Genomic DNA, 17,761 nt, shown 5'->3' with positions numbered 1-17,761 from the left:
TTATAATCTGCTACAACAGATGTACAAGCTGTTCCGGGGTAAAATTCAGAAGAAACTTCTGATCAAGGGCAAAACAGCTAATAAAATGTTGCAACATGCAGCATGTGTATAGAGTGGACTGGTGATTCCATGGTCAGAGAATACCTGCTGCTTTCACTCACAATACAATGGCAGGGAATATTACGTCAACGTACTTCACAATGCCAGAAGCTGCCAGGTTTATGGAGATGCTAGTTGTCAAACAGAAATCCAAGGCATCCTTGCAGGTGAAGATCCCTTACTTTACAGGGGAGCAAGTATTCTCTCTTGTAGTTACAGGACATGCAGGAGTCTGTGCCAGATACCGATGCTCAGCCAGAGTGAGAGTCAATAATTCGAAGTACCAAGAGTCTTGCAATGAAAATGTTAAGTCTGGTTGTCCTACTAAGTGCAGCTTTCAAATAAGGTTGCATCTCCGTTACTTCATAAGGTTTTGCAATTGGGGCGGCATAGCTGCTTACTTGGACAGTGAATAAGAGAATGCGGCAACAGCTAAAGTAGCCATGTTAAAATTTAAATATTTGTATTAGGTACTAAGACCAAGGGTTATCTGACTTGGAGTAGATCTCCTGAAGGCTTTAAGGTATCAGGTTTAGCTTGCTGTGTTGAGTAATAATACTTAAGGAAGCATGCCAAGCCAAACTCCATGCGGAGAAGAGAGCGGAGGGTGTAAGCTGGGAAGATCTTCTGTAGGTGATGCATTGTAATCTATGCAGTAAAGCAGAAAATGTCCCGGTATAGGCTTGATGACCATATGAGAGAGTTGATATTAACTTGGCACGTATAACCGAGTAAAGGCATTAGCTGATGGTGAACAGAGCTGGGAATTTAATTTGGATAAGGCAAATTACTCCTGCAGACAGGCTAGAGATAGGTTTTAACTGTAAGCTGGGATTGCCAGTTTCAGCAAACCATATGCCTAAGTAGTTGTAGGTTAATGATTGCGAGATGGTTAGGTGCCCTAACCTCCAAGCATAGATTCAACTTGCTCTTGTATCTCCCGAAAGTCATTACTTTTGTTTTAACGGCGTTGGACATCAGTTGTCTTCATTATCACGGTTTAGTGCAGCCCGGGTCATACAGACTCTCATTGGCAATGCAAGCCTAGGACAACATTGAAGGAATTCATCCACAGATGCTCAGTGGTCGTCTGTACAACACTTTTTTGGGAGCTTAACTGCCAGGCTCAGTACTAAGAGAGCAGCAGTCCAGTCTGCCACTCTCCTGCCACCCCCTATCCCTGATTCCTGTCTCTTAGGCTGGTGGTGCCTTGACCCCCAACAATTGTATTGGACAGCCACACACGAAATCTGGAATTGACAGGTGCTCTAAAGAATCACATTTGAAAATCGCTTCAGGCACCGTTACATTCATTAGCGGATTTTGATTGCTCAGTTTCTTTTTTATTAAATCTTTTATTTTTTTATTTATACAACATAAGAAGTAAGTCACACTTTTGTTCAGCAATGGAGCGATCAGTTTAACAGGAATAGGCAGTTCCAAATTGTAATATTTCAGTGTACCCATCAGATATACATATTAATCCATATGCGGGTGTCAGTGGTATGGGGTCTCTAGAAATGACCAGGTATAGATATTTCTCTTCCACTTGAGGTTTCCTCTTCCTCATCACCCAAACTGGCATTCATTTCTGATGTCTCACCCAGTCCATGATAGCTCAACCAAGGAGATCTTGTAACATTTGAAGGGGCACCCTCTGGCTTCATATTTCACCTTTTTGGCCTCCTTATATAGATCCATTCCATGTTGCCAGTCACGTTTTGTTGCTTGTCCAGTTTAAGTCATCATGTGGTGATAACCACTAGAGGGTAGAGGGCCGACAAGCTGGCAACAATGAAAGGGGCCTCTCTGCATTCAGATCTAGTGTTCTGGGTTAGTGTTAGGGCCCAAAGTTGGAGAATGCGATGGAGCCCAGGTCTTGCAGACCCATTTACCCCTGCAGGCGGAAATAGCATAATGAGGACCTGGGATCGAGCAATGAATGTCTAGCATCATGAGCCCCAGACAAGAGAACCACACAGCCTCTAGATTCTCTGTTCACAGCTGAAAGAAAGCCAAACACCACCAAGATCCGCAATGGTGATCCTGATAGCATAGCGAGGTAAGAAAGTGTCACAATAAGTCAAGGGTAAAATCAAGTGATCTGCCACAATATAATAGGAAAGGATTTTCTGTGCAACTATGTTACTTGGACTCATAAAAAATGTATTTCCGATAGTAAATTCTGCATCCTGAGACAAGTTGAGAAGTTGGGGACTTTTATGATAGAAAATTGCATTTATAATGGCATTAAATCCAGGAATGTGCTAGATTTACCAGCACTGTAAATTTAGGCTAGTTGGGTGTGTCACAGGGGTGCTGGCCTGCACAGTGCAGCGATACCTGATGCAGCCTGGAAACCTCCGTGTGAATGGCACTAATTTTCCTCATTATTAGGTTCCTGGAGTCGGACATTTTTTGGCAGCACAGGCGGTGAATAGTTAGCCACTTCTTGCATCACAACACCTCCTTCTAAAGGATTTGGTAGTCTCTGACCATCCCTCTCCTAAGCCAAGCATCTTGAGATATGCACCTCTGAAATCAGTGTTCTTGGACTCCACAAATTGTCCTATTGTGTCTTTTCACAGGACAGCAGGCAAGGGATAGAGCATACGGAGAAGGCCTATTTTGATGCATGGTCACTTCAGCCTTGAGCCTGCTGAGTCCATCACTGCAATGGATTGTGCACGTGTTATAAAGAAGCACAAAAATAGTCCCCAGTAAAACAAATGCATGCCTAGAGAGCCATGCCGGGGCCATTGATACACCCACCATTATGCTGTGCTGAGTGGCAACTTGTTCACGAGGGCTGGCATCAATCCCTCTGGTTTTTAGGCTACGTAGGATGAACCCCCCCCCCCCGCCGGCAGTAGTGAATCATAAGTAATAACTGATTAATAATTGAGCAGCATTCATTTGGGAATTCTGTGATGTTCAAGGACTACATCACATAGTGCAAACATACTGAAATTACAAAGAAGTGCACATGTAAATCCTTCCGAGGAGGTTTGCTGATAGAATATCTAGGAGTTTGCTAGCATTTGTATTACAAAGCATAAGTCTAAGGGAACATCCTAGGGGTGAGAGTCATCCTCACACTCGCAGCCCACTGCTCTGTCTGACGACAAGGCAGAATTAGCATCCTAAGGGGGGGCCGCCAGCTGATTGTAGACATTAATGTGTCGGTTTGTGCCACTTTGTTTAAAGATAGCTCCTTGAATGGTAAAACTGGTAATCACTGTTCAGTTGGCATACTGCCAAACAGAACACATGGCTTTATCGTCCTCAGGGCACGGGGCAAATTGTGTAAATTAACTTTCTTTCTATGGGAAAACATTTACCCACTCTTTCAAGAAAGTGGCTTTTTTGGATTTAGGCAAAGGGGCAAACATGTTTTAATGGAGGAAGGAGCCTGGGCAGGTTGGGTCATTACATACTTGACTATGTTATGCACAAATGAATTGGTTCCTGCAGCAAAGTAAGCAGCATATTCTGTCTGTATCGCCTGAATGCTCAATAACAATACGAGGGCCTTGCCGCATTTGTCTAGGTTTTCCTAGTTATCCGTTTTTAGAAACATGGTAAAAAAAAGTGCCAATTAGAAAACCATACATCACATTCTCCCTATTGGGATCTGTCAAACCGTAGTAGATATTGAAAGAAAAAGTTTTGGTGTGGGAATCTTTGATTAAATTACGCAATTGACATTAAGCCCTAAAATTGATCTTCTCGAATTAATGGAAGACATAGAAAATGCTAGTGGAATTCAAATATTTCGTTAGTGTTAGACCTGACATCCTTGGCGTAATATTCCCCCCCCCCCCAACCTTTTGCCTTCACCTCTCCTGTTTTGCGGAATTCGTTTTTGCTGGCTTTAGTACTCTGTGCACTGCTAACCAGTGCTGAAGTGCTTGTGCTCTTTCGTTCAAACATGGTAAAATTAGCCTACACCTAAATGGCACTGAAAAAAATTGGGTTGTTGGTTGAGGTGATGTGTGAGCCCTTCTCAAGCAACAGCTACAATCCTGTTCAGGGTGAACCACAAAAAGTGACTAAATTAACCTGGATTAACTTTATGGTAGCTTGGCACCAAAGAAGTCAGGCTTAACCTAGAGGCATTGTGTACCGTATTTATGCAGCACTCAAACAGTAACAAAATTGAAAAAAACCAAGAAAAATCCTACACCAATTTAGAAAATAGAGCAAATTTGAATAAATAAAATGATATCAGATCGACAAAAATTCAATTCGTAGAACCGTAGACATAGCTGCTTTTTTGACCCCTTTTTGTTGGCATTAGGACTATGTGCACGCTAAAGTGTGTGTGCTCTCTCCCTCAAACATGGTCCAACTGGTCTACACCTGATATACACAAATTTAATTATGTGCAAGTCCCAAGTTAATGGTACTATGGTGGTACCGCTTAGTCTGGAAGTCCACTGTCCAAAGAATTAGCCTTATCAAGCTTTGAATTAATGATGAAGTGGATCAATACCAGATGTGCCCCATAGAGATGAAGGATGCAACTCTTATGCAATATCATAGCTAAGAACCTTTCCCTGGACTACAGTGACAATCAAAATAAATAAATTTTAAGCATTTAATGCAGCCAGGATAAGACAGCCCTAATGGCCTTTCATAGGCAAGCCTGATATGTGACTCACTGCATCAGCTCTCATGGCTCTTTGAAGGCTAGAGGGACAATGACTGTTTCTACCATAAACCACACAGCATTTCTGAGAGGATTTCAAACTACGTCTGGCAATGCCCCAGCATTATCTGACTTTTTTTTATTAGCCTGTGTTATTGAAAAGTACATTCCTACCCTAACAGCCTTTACTAGGACTGCCCAGAAAAGTAACTGACTCTGTCCCAGCAGAACCAGCCTTCCAAAACAGAGTTTTGCATATGCATGCCTTCTGGCCCAGCACTATTATCCTTTCAGAGTGATCAGTCTGTTGGGGATTTCCAGATGCCCCTACAAGCCAGTTCACCTATTTCGGTGTAAAAAATTAAAGCAATGGCGATTGTAGGTGGGACATTAGGAGATTTCTGCCAGGTAACTGGCATCAAGTCCCCTTTTTTTAATAAAAAAATGTGTTTATTGAGTTTTACAAACAAAAAAAACAGGACAAGCGATACCAATTACAGAGAAAGGAAGGAAACAAAAATCAGTCACAGTGTGCATTTATAAAATTCAAGGAACATGCCTGCTAATAGTGCAGTGTCACAGGGCTTTACAGTGGAGGGGGACGAGCATCACAAGGAGTAATTTACAATCATTGTTGGGAGACCATGATGACCATGCAGGGGAACAATGCATGGAGAAAGAATCCGAGGTAGGGCCCCAGAAGCAGCTTACAGAAGCAATACATCAAGCCGGCCCATGAAAACGAATCGACGCCATGCAGACCCCAATATAGCATTGATGACACCCCCCACCCTCCCTAACAAAGACCATAATCCAGCAAGAACAATATGGTGAGTAACACACGGGGCGGATGTTACCGGACTACCGCAAAAACAAAGAAAAACTCTGCAGATTAGAAAACATAGTACTGCCATTGAGTGCTAATCCGTAGCATCCATGCTTAACAATGACAAAGCTGGTCCTTCGGCTCTAACAGCCCGGCACCCCCTTCCCATGTATACAGGGTATAGAGTCTACCATCAGGCCATAGAGTCAAAGAGGTCCAACTAATCCCAGTCGCGCCAACCATCATGGTAATCTAAACAATACTTGCGATACGTTGGCTTTGTGACTGAACAGGAACAGAGAATCAGGCACAGGATCGCGGACTAATGGAATCGAGAAAGAGCAGGGAAAGGGCAGGGCTGAACCAGACATCTCAGTAAGTCCCAGTCCAAAGGAGCACAGTGAGTGTTGCGTTAATCCTCGTCACCGGCTGCGCCACAGGTTGCCTCTTCCTATCCCTCAGTTTCCGGACTGCGCACGGCTGCCTTGGGAAGGTCCTTCAAGACTTTCTGAAGCGATTTAGGGTCTAGGAAAATTCTGGAGTGGCCATTCATTTTAACCCTCAATCTGCCGGGGTAAACCGTAGTGTAATCAATGTTTTGCTCACTTAGTTTGAAAGGAGCAAATTGGTGTCTGGCTTCCTGCACCTTCATAGTGAAGTCCAAGAACAGGGAGAATGCAGAACCTTCGAACTGCAGGGCACCTTTTGCTCTTGCTTGCTTCAGGGCAGCATCCATATCCCTGTAATTTAGGAGCTTTGCGATGACCGGTCGTGGTGGTGCCCCCAGGGGGGGGGCGTGGGGCCAAGCGATCGGTGAGCTCGCTCCAGCACGAACATGTCCAAGAAGATTTCTCGACCCAGGAGTGTGAACAGCAATTTTTCAATCAACACCTCCATGTTGCCGATAGAGGTGGATTCCGGCAGCCCCATGATGCATAAATTGCTCCTCCTGGATCTCGCCTCCAAAACCTCTGCCTTCTCCTGCAGAGCGGCTAGCATTTTTGCAAACTGCTTTTGGGCTGCGCCAACCCCCGACTGCACCTCCTCAACCTCAGTGACTCTCCTCTCAGTCATGTCGATTTGTTCAGTGTGTTTGTCTAGGTGTTCTGACATTCTGTCCATCTGGTATGCTGGGGTATCGATCTTACTGTCAATGATGGAGAGACTTTTCTGTAGACTGCTCTGCATTGCCGCAAGAATCTGTTTAAGATCCCCCGCTCTCTCCTCCGACATGTCATCCTGTCCTTCTGTGGGAGGGGCGCCCTCAGCATCCCTAGATCTCCATTTGCGCTGCTCAAACTGCAGCTTGGACTGGGTATTGTCCACCTAACCCATGCTGGGTCACTGGGGTAGAGAAGATCCAACACCTCCCAGTCCAATTGCGCTTCGACACCAGCCACAAGGACAGGAAACAGCACAGTCTTCTCACTTCACAGACTGAGGCCCCGCTCACTCGTATGGGATACTGGCCCACCGGGTACCCTCACCTCTCAAAGTGGGCGGTGGAGACAAGGAGGTCCCCCAGTACGACAGATGCAGTATCCCCCAGAACCTCACCATGTGGATCGCCCAGGTAGCATGATCCAGGCGAACAGGATGCAGATGTCGATTCTAGGCGAAGACAGGGCCTCGTGGGGCAGCAGCATCGAAGCAAGCCCAGGCCGGATAAATTATGTGCCCAAGCACCTCCAGGTGGGAACACACTTTAGGCTGCTCTGCACGTATACCAGGTTTATGGAGCCCCGCAGCTCACCACCGGTGTTCACTGCACCCCGATCTCTGCCGCAGCGCTACACCGCGCAACACCACAGGAGGCCCAAACAGGTTTTCAAGGCAGGCAGCAGGGCGTCCAGAGATAGTGGCAGGCAGGGCCGGAGGTATCGCGCAACTCAGCCACGCAACACTACGGTCCGCCGCAGCTCCTCACTGTGAGGCTTCCCTGTACGGCCGAGCAGCGTCACCAAGCCCGTGATGGGCGGTACGGTATACTTGGCAATCCACAGGGCCACAACGCCGCTCCAGGCAGGCTCGCTGCAACAGCGCACTAGTCTCCGGCAGCTGATCACAGGCACACCAGCCGCCAGACGATAGCTGCTACACTGCACAACTGCAGAAACAACAATTGATGGACAGAATGCAGAACAATGTCATACATTCACCCCAGTACAGAGATCTGGGCCTAAATCCATCATTTTTTTGCTCACCATGCCATTCCAGTTTGAACCCAGCCATATGCAAATCAGTCTTGACCCTGTGCCTCATGGGAACAGTCCAGCCCGAACTGCCAAGCCAGGTCCTCCCTGGACTGGAAACAAGCATCCTAGGACCGGTTTCGGGGTTTCACCCCTCTTCAGCCAGGATAGCTTGATTCCCGTGGCATGGAGAGCACGGGACTCACGTCTGAGCATACCCATCCCACTCGGGGTGACAAATGCAAAAACAACAATTGATGGACAGAATGCAGAACAATGTCATACATTTCACCCCAGTACAGAGATCTGGGCCTAAATCCATCGTTTTTTTGCTCACCATGCCATTCCAGTTTGAACCCAGCCATATGCAAATCAGTCTTGACCCTATGCCTCAACAGCTGCGGTCCCGCCGAGCTGCTCTCACAGGAGCAATCAGTGTGCCGTCCACCCTCGGCTCTACAGCAGGCTCCTCTGGGCACTCAAGGATGGTCGGCGCAAGATGAAGCCTCCTCAGGCCCGCCAGGGTCGTGTGCGCGATCTGCGGCACAACGCCCCTCCAATCCGACTGTTCTCAGGCGGGCCCAGCGGGGGAAGCAGCCAGATGGGTCGGTGTGCAGGCCCAGAGCATAGGCCTCAGCAGCCCCCGGTGTCACCAGCGCTCGGGTTCCAGTAAAATTCACGTCGGGCTATAGCGCTGTCTTGGGCTGCCTCCTGCCGTTAATCAGAGATCACAATAAGGGCATGAATGCAGGATAATTGGCGGGTAGTAGCGATGACTTGCGGAGTTCGCTCAAAGCGCGGCCATCTTGGGCTCCGGCAAGCTCCGCCTAATATGGTAAGGAGATTTTGAAGAAGTGGTGCTGGAACTTTGCCCTTTCTGCAGTGTCACCCAATTATTTTGCCTTTTTGCTGAACCCTATTTTTGCTGGCTGTAGAACTCTGTGCACTTTACCACTGCTAACCAGTGGTAACATGCTTGTGTTTCTCCTTTCAACATGAGGAAATAAGTATACATCTGATTGGCATATTTAACTTATCTATAAGTCCCTAGCATATGGTACAAAGTGTACCCAGGGCCTGAAAGTTAAATGCCACCAATGGACTGCATCACCTATTGTGCCATCCACTATTGTGGCAGTGCAAACATGGTAAAAACTGCAAATTGTGCAGGCCCAGAGCATAGGCCTCAGCAGCCCCCGGTGTCACCAGCGCTCGGGTTCCAGTAAAATTCACGTCGGGCTATAGCGCTGTCTTGGGCTGCCTCCTGCCGTTAATCAGAGATCACAATAAGGGCATGAATGCAGGATAATTGGCGGGTAGTAGCGATGACTTGCGGAGTTCGCTCAAAGCGCGGCCATCTTGGGCTCCGGCAAGCTCCGCCTAATATGGTAAGGAGATTTTGAAGAAGTGGTGCTGGAACTTTGCCCTTTCTGCAGTGTCACCCAATTATTTTGCCTTTTTGCTGAACCCTATTTTTGCTGGCTGTAGAACTCTGTGCACTTTACCACTGCTAACCAGTGGTAACATGCTTGTGTTTCTCCTTTCAACATGAGGAAATAAGTATACATCTGATTGGCATATTTAACTTATCTATAAGTCCCTAGCATATGGTACAAAGTGTACCCAGGGCCTGAAAGTTAAATGCCACCAATGGACTGCATCACCTATTGTGCCATCCACTATTGTGGCAGTGCAAACATGGTAAAAACTGCAAATTGATCTGACTAAATAAATCCTTTTGGGGGGTCAACCCCCCCCCCCCCCCCCCTTTTAAGTATTAGGTCTCTATGCAGGCCTTGTGGCGCACTAGGCAGGGTGTATAGTATTTAAAAGTAGGACTTGTAGAAATTTAATGTTAGCATTTCCTTACAGTTACTTGCACCCAAAAGCTATACTGTGGCAGGCCCAGGAAACCAGAGTGCAGATTCAAATTGAAATTCTAGATCTAAGGAATGGGACTAAGTTTTTAATAAAAAAAAAGGCAACTATTTTTAATAGCATCATAATTCAATTCAATGGTGAAGTCGCTTTTTTGATAATTAAAGAAAAGTAACTTTTGGAAGGTCACCTTTTCCCTGCCTGATACTACTGGAGGCTAAATTGCATTGGCTCTCAAAGTTCCGCCAGTCACTGATTAGCATTTGAATGGGTGTGGAGAAGGTTTAGAATACCTACCAGGACCAAACAATAAGCAGACCTGAATGGGCAGAGAAGGCTCCTGTGAAACTTCCATGATACGCAGAATGGGGGCTGTGAGCATCCTTTTTGACATTATAGAGTTACATCATGCTTGAATGTCAAATCCTACTTGGAAGGTCTGCTGGGTTTATATAGAACACTTTGGGGTGCTCTTAAAAGGAAGGATAACAAGATTCCAAAACAATTCTTGTGCATCACTGTCTGGGTACTGGAAGCCCCTACTTTAGTTCTACCAGACATCTGTCTCTGGGTGTATTGCGAATACAATGACTGTCCCAAGCTGAATATTAGTATTAGATGTAGGATGCCACTAGGATTACCATACTACCCTCCCCGCCCCCCCCCCCCCCCCCACACAGACACACCTAGCCAGCAGAGGCCAAGTTTAGTGTGGCAGAAGACTTTCACCATCTAGGCCTCAAGAACTTTTATCGTATTGATTAGGGTGTGCACAGGAGTCGTTTCCAACCCACTAACTTGTGGAAGGCATAAATGTGGTATCTCCAGGTACCTACTTCAGAATACTCCTGGGCCTGGTGAAAAAAAGAAGAGAACTTGACTTTCTGTCTGCTACCTGAGGGGAGCCTGAAGGACTGGACCTCCTTCTTGTACACAGGACAAAGAATTGAACTCCAAGGTTGATAAGGCTGACATCCTGTTGAAGCTACAAGGACGCAACAAACTACAAGAAGCCCTGGCCTGAAACTGCCCAGTTGACCAATAGCAACTACCCCTGGACTTTGCTGTTAACCTCTGCTTGCCAACCTGTGAGTCCCTAAATGCCTCCCTGGCATTCTGATGGGCTTTAGACGTATTCTCCTGTGGTGGATGGGGACGAAAAGGACTAAAGTCAAAAGGTAACATTTTTTACCAGGACTAACCCAATTGGTGTGTTCAACCTGGGCACCATCCCGGTCAGCATCAAATTGTGCCTAGCTTCTGGTCTACTATGACCCTTGACTATCACTGACACTTTGGGCTTCTTGGCGCTGTTCCTACTACAAACTTTTAAAATTCGTATCTCCGGTTCCCCTTAGTGCATTTTTGTTATTTTGTTTATTTTATTTTACTAAAGCTGTTTAGAATTCTATTGTGCTGCATTTTTTTTTGTGAAAAACTTTATTGTGCAAAATAGCATCGGTACAAATCTGGGCCTACAACCACCAGGGCCGGCCGCTAGTAGATGCATATCAATTGCTAGATGTATATCAATTGCTAGATGTCACGAAGCAGCGACTGATCCCTATTGTGCTGCATTTTGACATAATTTTTGTTTTGATATTGCATAAGGAAAATGTTACTTACCTTGTAAGCATCTGTTCGTGGCATGTAGTGCTGTGCATATTCCTGCCATCCAGTGTTGGGATCGAACATGTGCTCCTTGTTTTTGCTTACAGAAGTATTTTCAAGTCACGAGGTGTGGTGATTCCATCTATTGTAGACAATGCACATGGGCAATGCACCATAGTTAAGACAGTTTTTCTTCCTCCCGGAGGGTGAAGTTGTAGACTGAGCATATAGAGACAATAGAGATGACCATGTCAAGTAAAGAATAAAGTAAGGTGTTTTTGCAACCGACCTAGCAAGTTACTCGCTAACCGGACGGGTGCCGCCAGGACGTGTTTTTTTGCTGCCGTAACTGTGCAGTTTTCAGACACTTACTCGTGTCTCAACTGTTTGGCATTATTAACGATTTCCTTGACATTTTTACACCGGCTTCAGATCATTTACTTGTGTTTTGGGCTTTCTTTTACTGGCGGCAAACTGTGTTTGCAATTAAGATAGCTTCTCGTATCCGTGCACTTTTACTGATTCCATCGTCTCGACTTGCGATTTGTACACCCAGCCGGGTTGGAATTATCACCGGCTGTGTGCATCCACTGCATTCTTGCGACTGTTGGCAGCCCTGAAGAGTCGTGGGTTTGTGTTTCCCCGACGAAAAACGTGTCGGCTGGTCATGCTGCTTTGAGGATTAAAGAACTACATGTACCCTGGCGCGTTTGCGGCGGGATGTTGCGGCCTGGCGGAGGATGCCGGTCTCCCTCCTCGGACGCGCGGCTTTGTTCAAAATGATGTCTCTTCCTCGGTTCCTCTACGCCTTGCAGAATACTCTTGACTGGGTACCGGCCAGTTACTTTCGGGAGGTTGAGAGCCTCCAACGATCGTTGTTGTGGGATGGGCGGCCGCGCATTGCAATTGCTAAGTTGACGCTTCCGTGGTACGACGGGGGTATTGCGCTTCCGGACATTCGACGCTATTACTGGGCCACCCAGTTGAGCGCGATTAATCATGGTTTCTATGGTCCGGCTCTAAGCCCCGGCTACGCCATGGACCGATGGTTGTTGCGCGGCGGTAATTATCACCGAGCGTTGTACTCGAGATCGCTGGACTCGTCCCTCACAGGGCCCACGGGGGTGGCGGTGCGGGTGTGGAAGTTGGCGACTGACTCGCTGGGCTGGAAGGATAGGCTCACCCTTGCTACCCCGTTGTTTGAGTCTGACAAATTAGGGAAGCTTTGGCATACCAAAGGTTTTGAGAAATGGGACTTGATCGGTATCTCCAGGGTTGGAGATTTGCTGATCAAGGGGAGGGTGAAGTCCTTTGAAGAGCTGCAGAAGGAGTATGAGTTGGGGAAATCTGAGTTTTTCCGCTATGTTCAGGTGCGTCATGCCCTGCGGTCAGTTCTCGTAGAAGGTGAGAAGGTGCCTGAATCCTCTCCATTGGAGGACCGGATCCTCGATGGCCATATGCCGGAGAGTACGATCTCTCTTATCTATAAGAAATTGATTAATGTTCGGGCTGACCTGCTATTGGGGCTGCGGGATCAATGGATTAGGGACGGACTCGAGCTGGATGACGAGGACTGGCAGTCTGCGGTTTCCTCTCCTAAGGAGGTTGCGATCCCGTCGCGTCTGCGGCTGGTGCAGCTCAAAATACTCCACAGAGTCTATGTTACGGGGCCAAGGTTGGTTCATATGGGATTTTCTGAGGAGGGCTTATGTAGGAGGGGCAGTGGTATGGTGGGTACCTTCCTGCATATCATTTGGGAATGTGGCGTCATCATGGAATTCTGGAGGAGAGTCCATGCGGTAATGGGGGAGGTGACGGGCATTGTTATGCAGCCGGAGGCGCGGTGTTGTCTCCTGAACGTTTGGAGGCCTGCTGACCACGATGAGGCACAGACCCAGTGGGTGACTCTGGGTAACATGGTGGCTCAGCGAGACATCGCGCGCCTGTGGGGCGCCGTGGGACCCCCCACATTGGCTGCGTGGAAGGAAAACACGGACTGGAATATGTTCAGGGAAAAGACGGTATATTGCGCTAGAGGGCGCCCTCGGAAGTGGCATGCCATTTGGGGGCGTTGGAACCAATATAGGGGGGGCATATGCCTTGCCCCTGATCTGGATCCCCCCGAGGAGCAGCTCTCTCCTTAGCATTCTTTCCAGCTCTGTACATATGTTTTGATTGTTAATTGACTTCTTGGGCCTCTGCTTTTCCCCTTTTTCCCCTTTATCACAGCGCTGTGACTGATAGACGAAGGGGGTCCGGTCTCCCCTGAGGGGCAATCACCAGGTGTATTCAGTGTACTTCGCCTTGCTTGGGTTTGGTTTGTGTTTGTGTGTATTTAAAATGGAACCTTTTTGTTTCTCCTTTCTATGCACTGTGGATGTTCCTTTGTATTGCTCTCTTGAAGCTGCCGCACCTCCGGGTTGTCGGCTGAATAGCTGTGTCCTTATTTTTGATGAATAAAGGTTTTATAAAAAAAAAAAAAAAAAAAAAAAAAAAAAAAAAGAACTACATGTCCATATCTGAACAATTTCGTCTCCATCATTGTGCTTACTTTTGTCAACATTGACTTTATAACCATATGTGTGCACAGGATTGCTTTGACCTCTCCCATAAGAGGTCTAGAACGCATCGGTCTGAGGTAATTGCCTCCCATAGGGACAGGAACCCCGGAAGTCTACTACCAACAGATGTTAGGTGGTTGGAGGAAAGGAAGAGAGTCATTGTTTTGGGGCAGTAGCTCCTTGGGGATCTTCCCGTTTACCCCTACCTCTGCCATGCATCCCCGTTATACACACCCCTGTAGAAACCCCATATAGGGGTTTGCTGTTGTTGCCTGGAGTAGGGGGTGGAAGTCTCCGGGATGCAGCGGCTTTGGCTGCGCTACTGGAAGCAGCGAAAGGAACCTCTGGTGCGAGGGGACTGTAGTACCCCTATGGCGTTAGCCCTGTCCGTATCCTTTATTTTTTCAAGCATCTCATCCACCTTTGGGCTGAAAAGATGTTTGCCACTTAAGGGTACATTAAGGAGGTGTTATACCTCTGGTTTAAAACCGGAGACATGTAGCCATGCAGGTCACATTAGCAGGAGCCTAGAACGAATGCAGCATGCAGCTGTGTCTGTGGTGTACACTGAATATTAGTGCTAGAGTTTGTTGTACTGCTTGTACCTCATGCAGTAAAACTATGTGTTTGTTGGCCAACATAAGCATCAGGATTGTGCCAGACTGATTCCGTGCACACCCTCAGGATATGTTGACCTTTGTCCCAGCCAGCCCCAGTTCACCATCTGCACCCCCTAACCTTACAAGGTAAGAAATGTGTGTGCAACCTGATAACATGACAACTCTGATCTGCCAGATCCCTGCCAGTGTGGACTAACTCCCTATTACCTGTGGGTAAGTGTCATCAGGCTGTCCATCTTGGTGTAGAGCTGGACATCACTTGTGTCAGTCAACAGGAATCAGCTGAGCTGGAATTCCGGCATGTAGTCAGATGACCTTGCAGTGTCAGATGAGTCCTCCTCTGTCTCAACACGGAAGTGGTTGTGTATTTGTAGGAACAGCACCCATGTGGCCATGTTGCAACCCCCTGTAAGGCTGCAATTGTTTATTCTAGTTGGAGTGTTGCCGCCTTATGGACAATAACAACGAGGACATTTTGTGCATTTAGGTTTATCCCTTGTACTGAATGCTCAAGGTGTTGTGATAATGTGCCCACAAAGTAAAAACGTGAGCAATGCTTATTCAGAGAATGTTATCCTGCATCATCATGCATGCAAATGTATGTCAAAAGTCATTGTGTGTAAACGAGAAGGCAACTTAAGGAACATGAGCATGTAAATGGCAGTGTTTCTGACTAGGCCTGTTCTGACCACGTGACAAGGTTAACTTTCCCTCCAAAACCAACTCCTGCCCCCTTTTGCGGTACTGGTCTGGGAGTTGTTGTATAAGATCTTCCATTTGAATACAGTGGGCTTGATCATACCAAGAGAGCAAGCCAATGGCAATTAGTAATGCACCACTCTTCGGCAGATTGTGCTATAACACGCTTACCAGTCAAATCTATTTTCTTGCTCTACCTGTCTGTGGGATGGGCAGGCATCTCCTGTACCTGTGAGTTAGCCCTCTTTCTGGGTGTGTGAACCACCAGTGAGCCAGGGGGTAATTGACCAGTGATGTGGGGTATGAGGGAGAAGCTTTAAACTTATCAGCCTTGGGCACGATTACGCTGGCTTTCAAAGGCTTCTTAAAGATCTCAACACCAGGTTTTAGCATGCCCTTCAACATGGGAAGGTATTGGAGGTACCTTCGAGGTCAGGAGAGGGTTTCTTGAAGAAAATCATCCTTCCCAGATTGAACATGCAGCTCAACCTTATGAAAAGCTGCTGCCCTGTGTAGTACCTCATGGTATGAGGTTGTGTTGTCTGGGGAGATGGACTGGCCGGGTACAAATCTGGGTCAGTTTCAGCTTGTGGATCTACTTGGTAGTCATCTCAAGGATCAGGATTATATGGTGAAAATGTCTGGGGCGTCGTCCTCTCCTCGGCGCTATGCCATTGAAGCTGAGGAAATGCGTCATGCTCTTCATTTCTAAAGAGTCTTTGTTGCGGAACACCAGACATGATTCTTCTCAGTGGTCTAGATAGAGGCACAAGTTACAGGTACTTGGTGTGACAAGTTGGGCAGAGCTAAAAAGGAGTCCTTTCCATCTTGGCTGCTGAAGTGATGGGACTTGTGAAGGACAGAGGCCCAAAATGGAGATTTCTTCAACTGCAAGACTGAGTTGAAGCAACACCCGAAGGTGGCGACCGACGAACAGCGGGATTGTTTGGACTGACGTGGGACGGTGCCGAAGCCCTAGAGAGAATGTGTGGCTTCGAACTGGAGCTCCCATAAACATGTCTGAACCTGACGGTGAAGAAAAACAATCTAACTATGGACCTGATGCCCTTGAGCTTTGTCTACAATAGATAGTGTCACCACACCTCATGACTCAAAAAGACTTATTTGAACAAAAACAAGTTGCACACGGGCATTCCCAACACTCGAAGGCAGGAGTATGCACTGCATATGTATCTACAGCTACACATGCCGCAAACATGCATTACAGATTGCCCTAAATCGAGTTCAATCTGCTCTGTGACAGAGCTACCAGGGGTTTGGGCTCAGGTTAATTTATTGACTTTGAGGGTTCACACAGACAAGGGTTGTGAATATTCCTTGAGGTGGGTAGTCACCCCCCAAATCAATAATCCAATTATTACACCCTTTGTGAATGCTGCAGGAATACTGGGATCGAGGGAAAAACTGTATGTGCCTGATCCTTTATACCTTTTTATGCACACCTGCAATTTTTCCCCTATGCACATTTTACCTGGTTAATAATTAGGAACATTTGCAAAGGGAAAACAGGATCAAACAGGGGACAATGCTAGGAATTTGAATGTAGTAACTCCCAAACTGTACACTACCCCTCACTGCTTGATGGCAAACTCTGAATGGAGCAGTGAGGTGCAGTAGCGGATTTAACTTACCTCCCAGTCAATCAGTGGAACTCAGAATCTGGATTTATTCGAAAACACAATCATTTACAAAGATTGATACACTAAATAACTGAAACAGCTCCATGCCACACACAATGGGCTTATATGGCTTAATGCAAAATAGACTTACCCAGTTCAGCTAAATTGCCGAATGCAACAAGGCACATTTCTGTCAGTGCTGTGTTTTGGCAGTGGATGCCCAGCAGTTTCACTAGTGTAGGGATTACATCCATATTAATAAGCTGAGCTTGCAGGATATCTAGATTTAAAAAAAGGAAGATAAAAAACGTGTTCATGTTCTTTAAATGGAATAACAAAGAGCAATTCCTCAGAAAACAAGGTAACAATCTCAAATGTCAGTAATCAAACAGAAAGCTTTCAAATGTTTATTCGCACCCACGTTTTACTGAAAATGGTAAAAGTTAGAAAAATGAATATGAACCTGACTGTAAGAGAACAAGCTATCATCCAACTATGTAATTCAAAACACTGAAACTTGTGGAAAAAGAATTCAGAAAGTCTCGGAAGATAAAAGCAGTGGGAAGAGTAGAAACAATGAAAGGTTAGTTAAGTGAAGCATTCAGGGACTTGAAAAAGGTATTTACAGGCCACCATTAAGTGTGATTTCAATAAAAAAGCATTAAACTTTCAGGAATGTACATTTGATTTAAAGATTACAAAATGGAAGATGGTTCATTACCGGTTGAGATTAGGACTACAAATTGTCTGCTGCAAGAGAAACGGCACAGCAAGGATTCAAAAGAACGTACACATCTTCCAACGTCATAAAAAAAAACACACCTTTCATACAACACAGCATATTTCAATAAAGGTATAAAAACACCTGAGCAAAACATTAAATGATCCTATTTCAACAAATGAAAAAAAATTCAACAATGTTTTCAAAAAGCTATATTGTGAATTAAGTGGAAAGCTCACATAAGAATTTCTAAGGTTGAATAA

The 17,761-nt window shown here is 46.2% G+C and overlaps 1 protein-coding gene across 3 annotated transcripts in view; it reads right to left on the bottom strand.

Moving 5' to 3' along the window:
* RAP1GDS1 (Rap1 GTPase-GDP dissociation stimulator 1) overlaps positions 1 to 17,761 on the bottom strand; it is a 629,061-nt gene that overhangs the window by 142,796 nt on the left and 468,504 nt on the right. For all 3 annotated transcript variants that reach the window (XM_085641163.1, XM_085641161.1, XM_085641162.1), the window contains one exon: positions 16,929 to 17,057. In XM_085641163.1, coding sequence (XP_085497289.1) covers positions 16,929 to 17,057 — 129 coding nt within the window. The remainder of the gene's footprint in view (positions 1 to 16,928; positions 17,058 to 17,761) is intronic.

Source organism: Triturus cristatus, chromosome 2_2 (genome assembly GCF_964204655.1).
Source record: "Triturus cristatus chromosome 2_2, aTriCri1.1, whole genome shotgun sequence".
In the NCBI taxonomy this organism is placed as follows: Eukaryota; Metazoa; Chordata; class Amphibia; order Caudata; family Salamandridae; genus Triturus; species Triturus cristatus.
The sequence above is the reverse complement of the archived record's forward strand: the minus strand, read 5'-3'. Positions and strand labels throughout refer to the sequence as shown.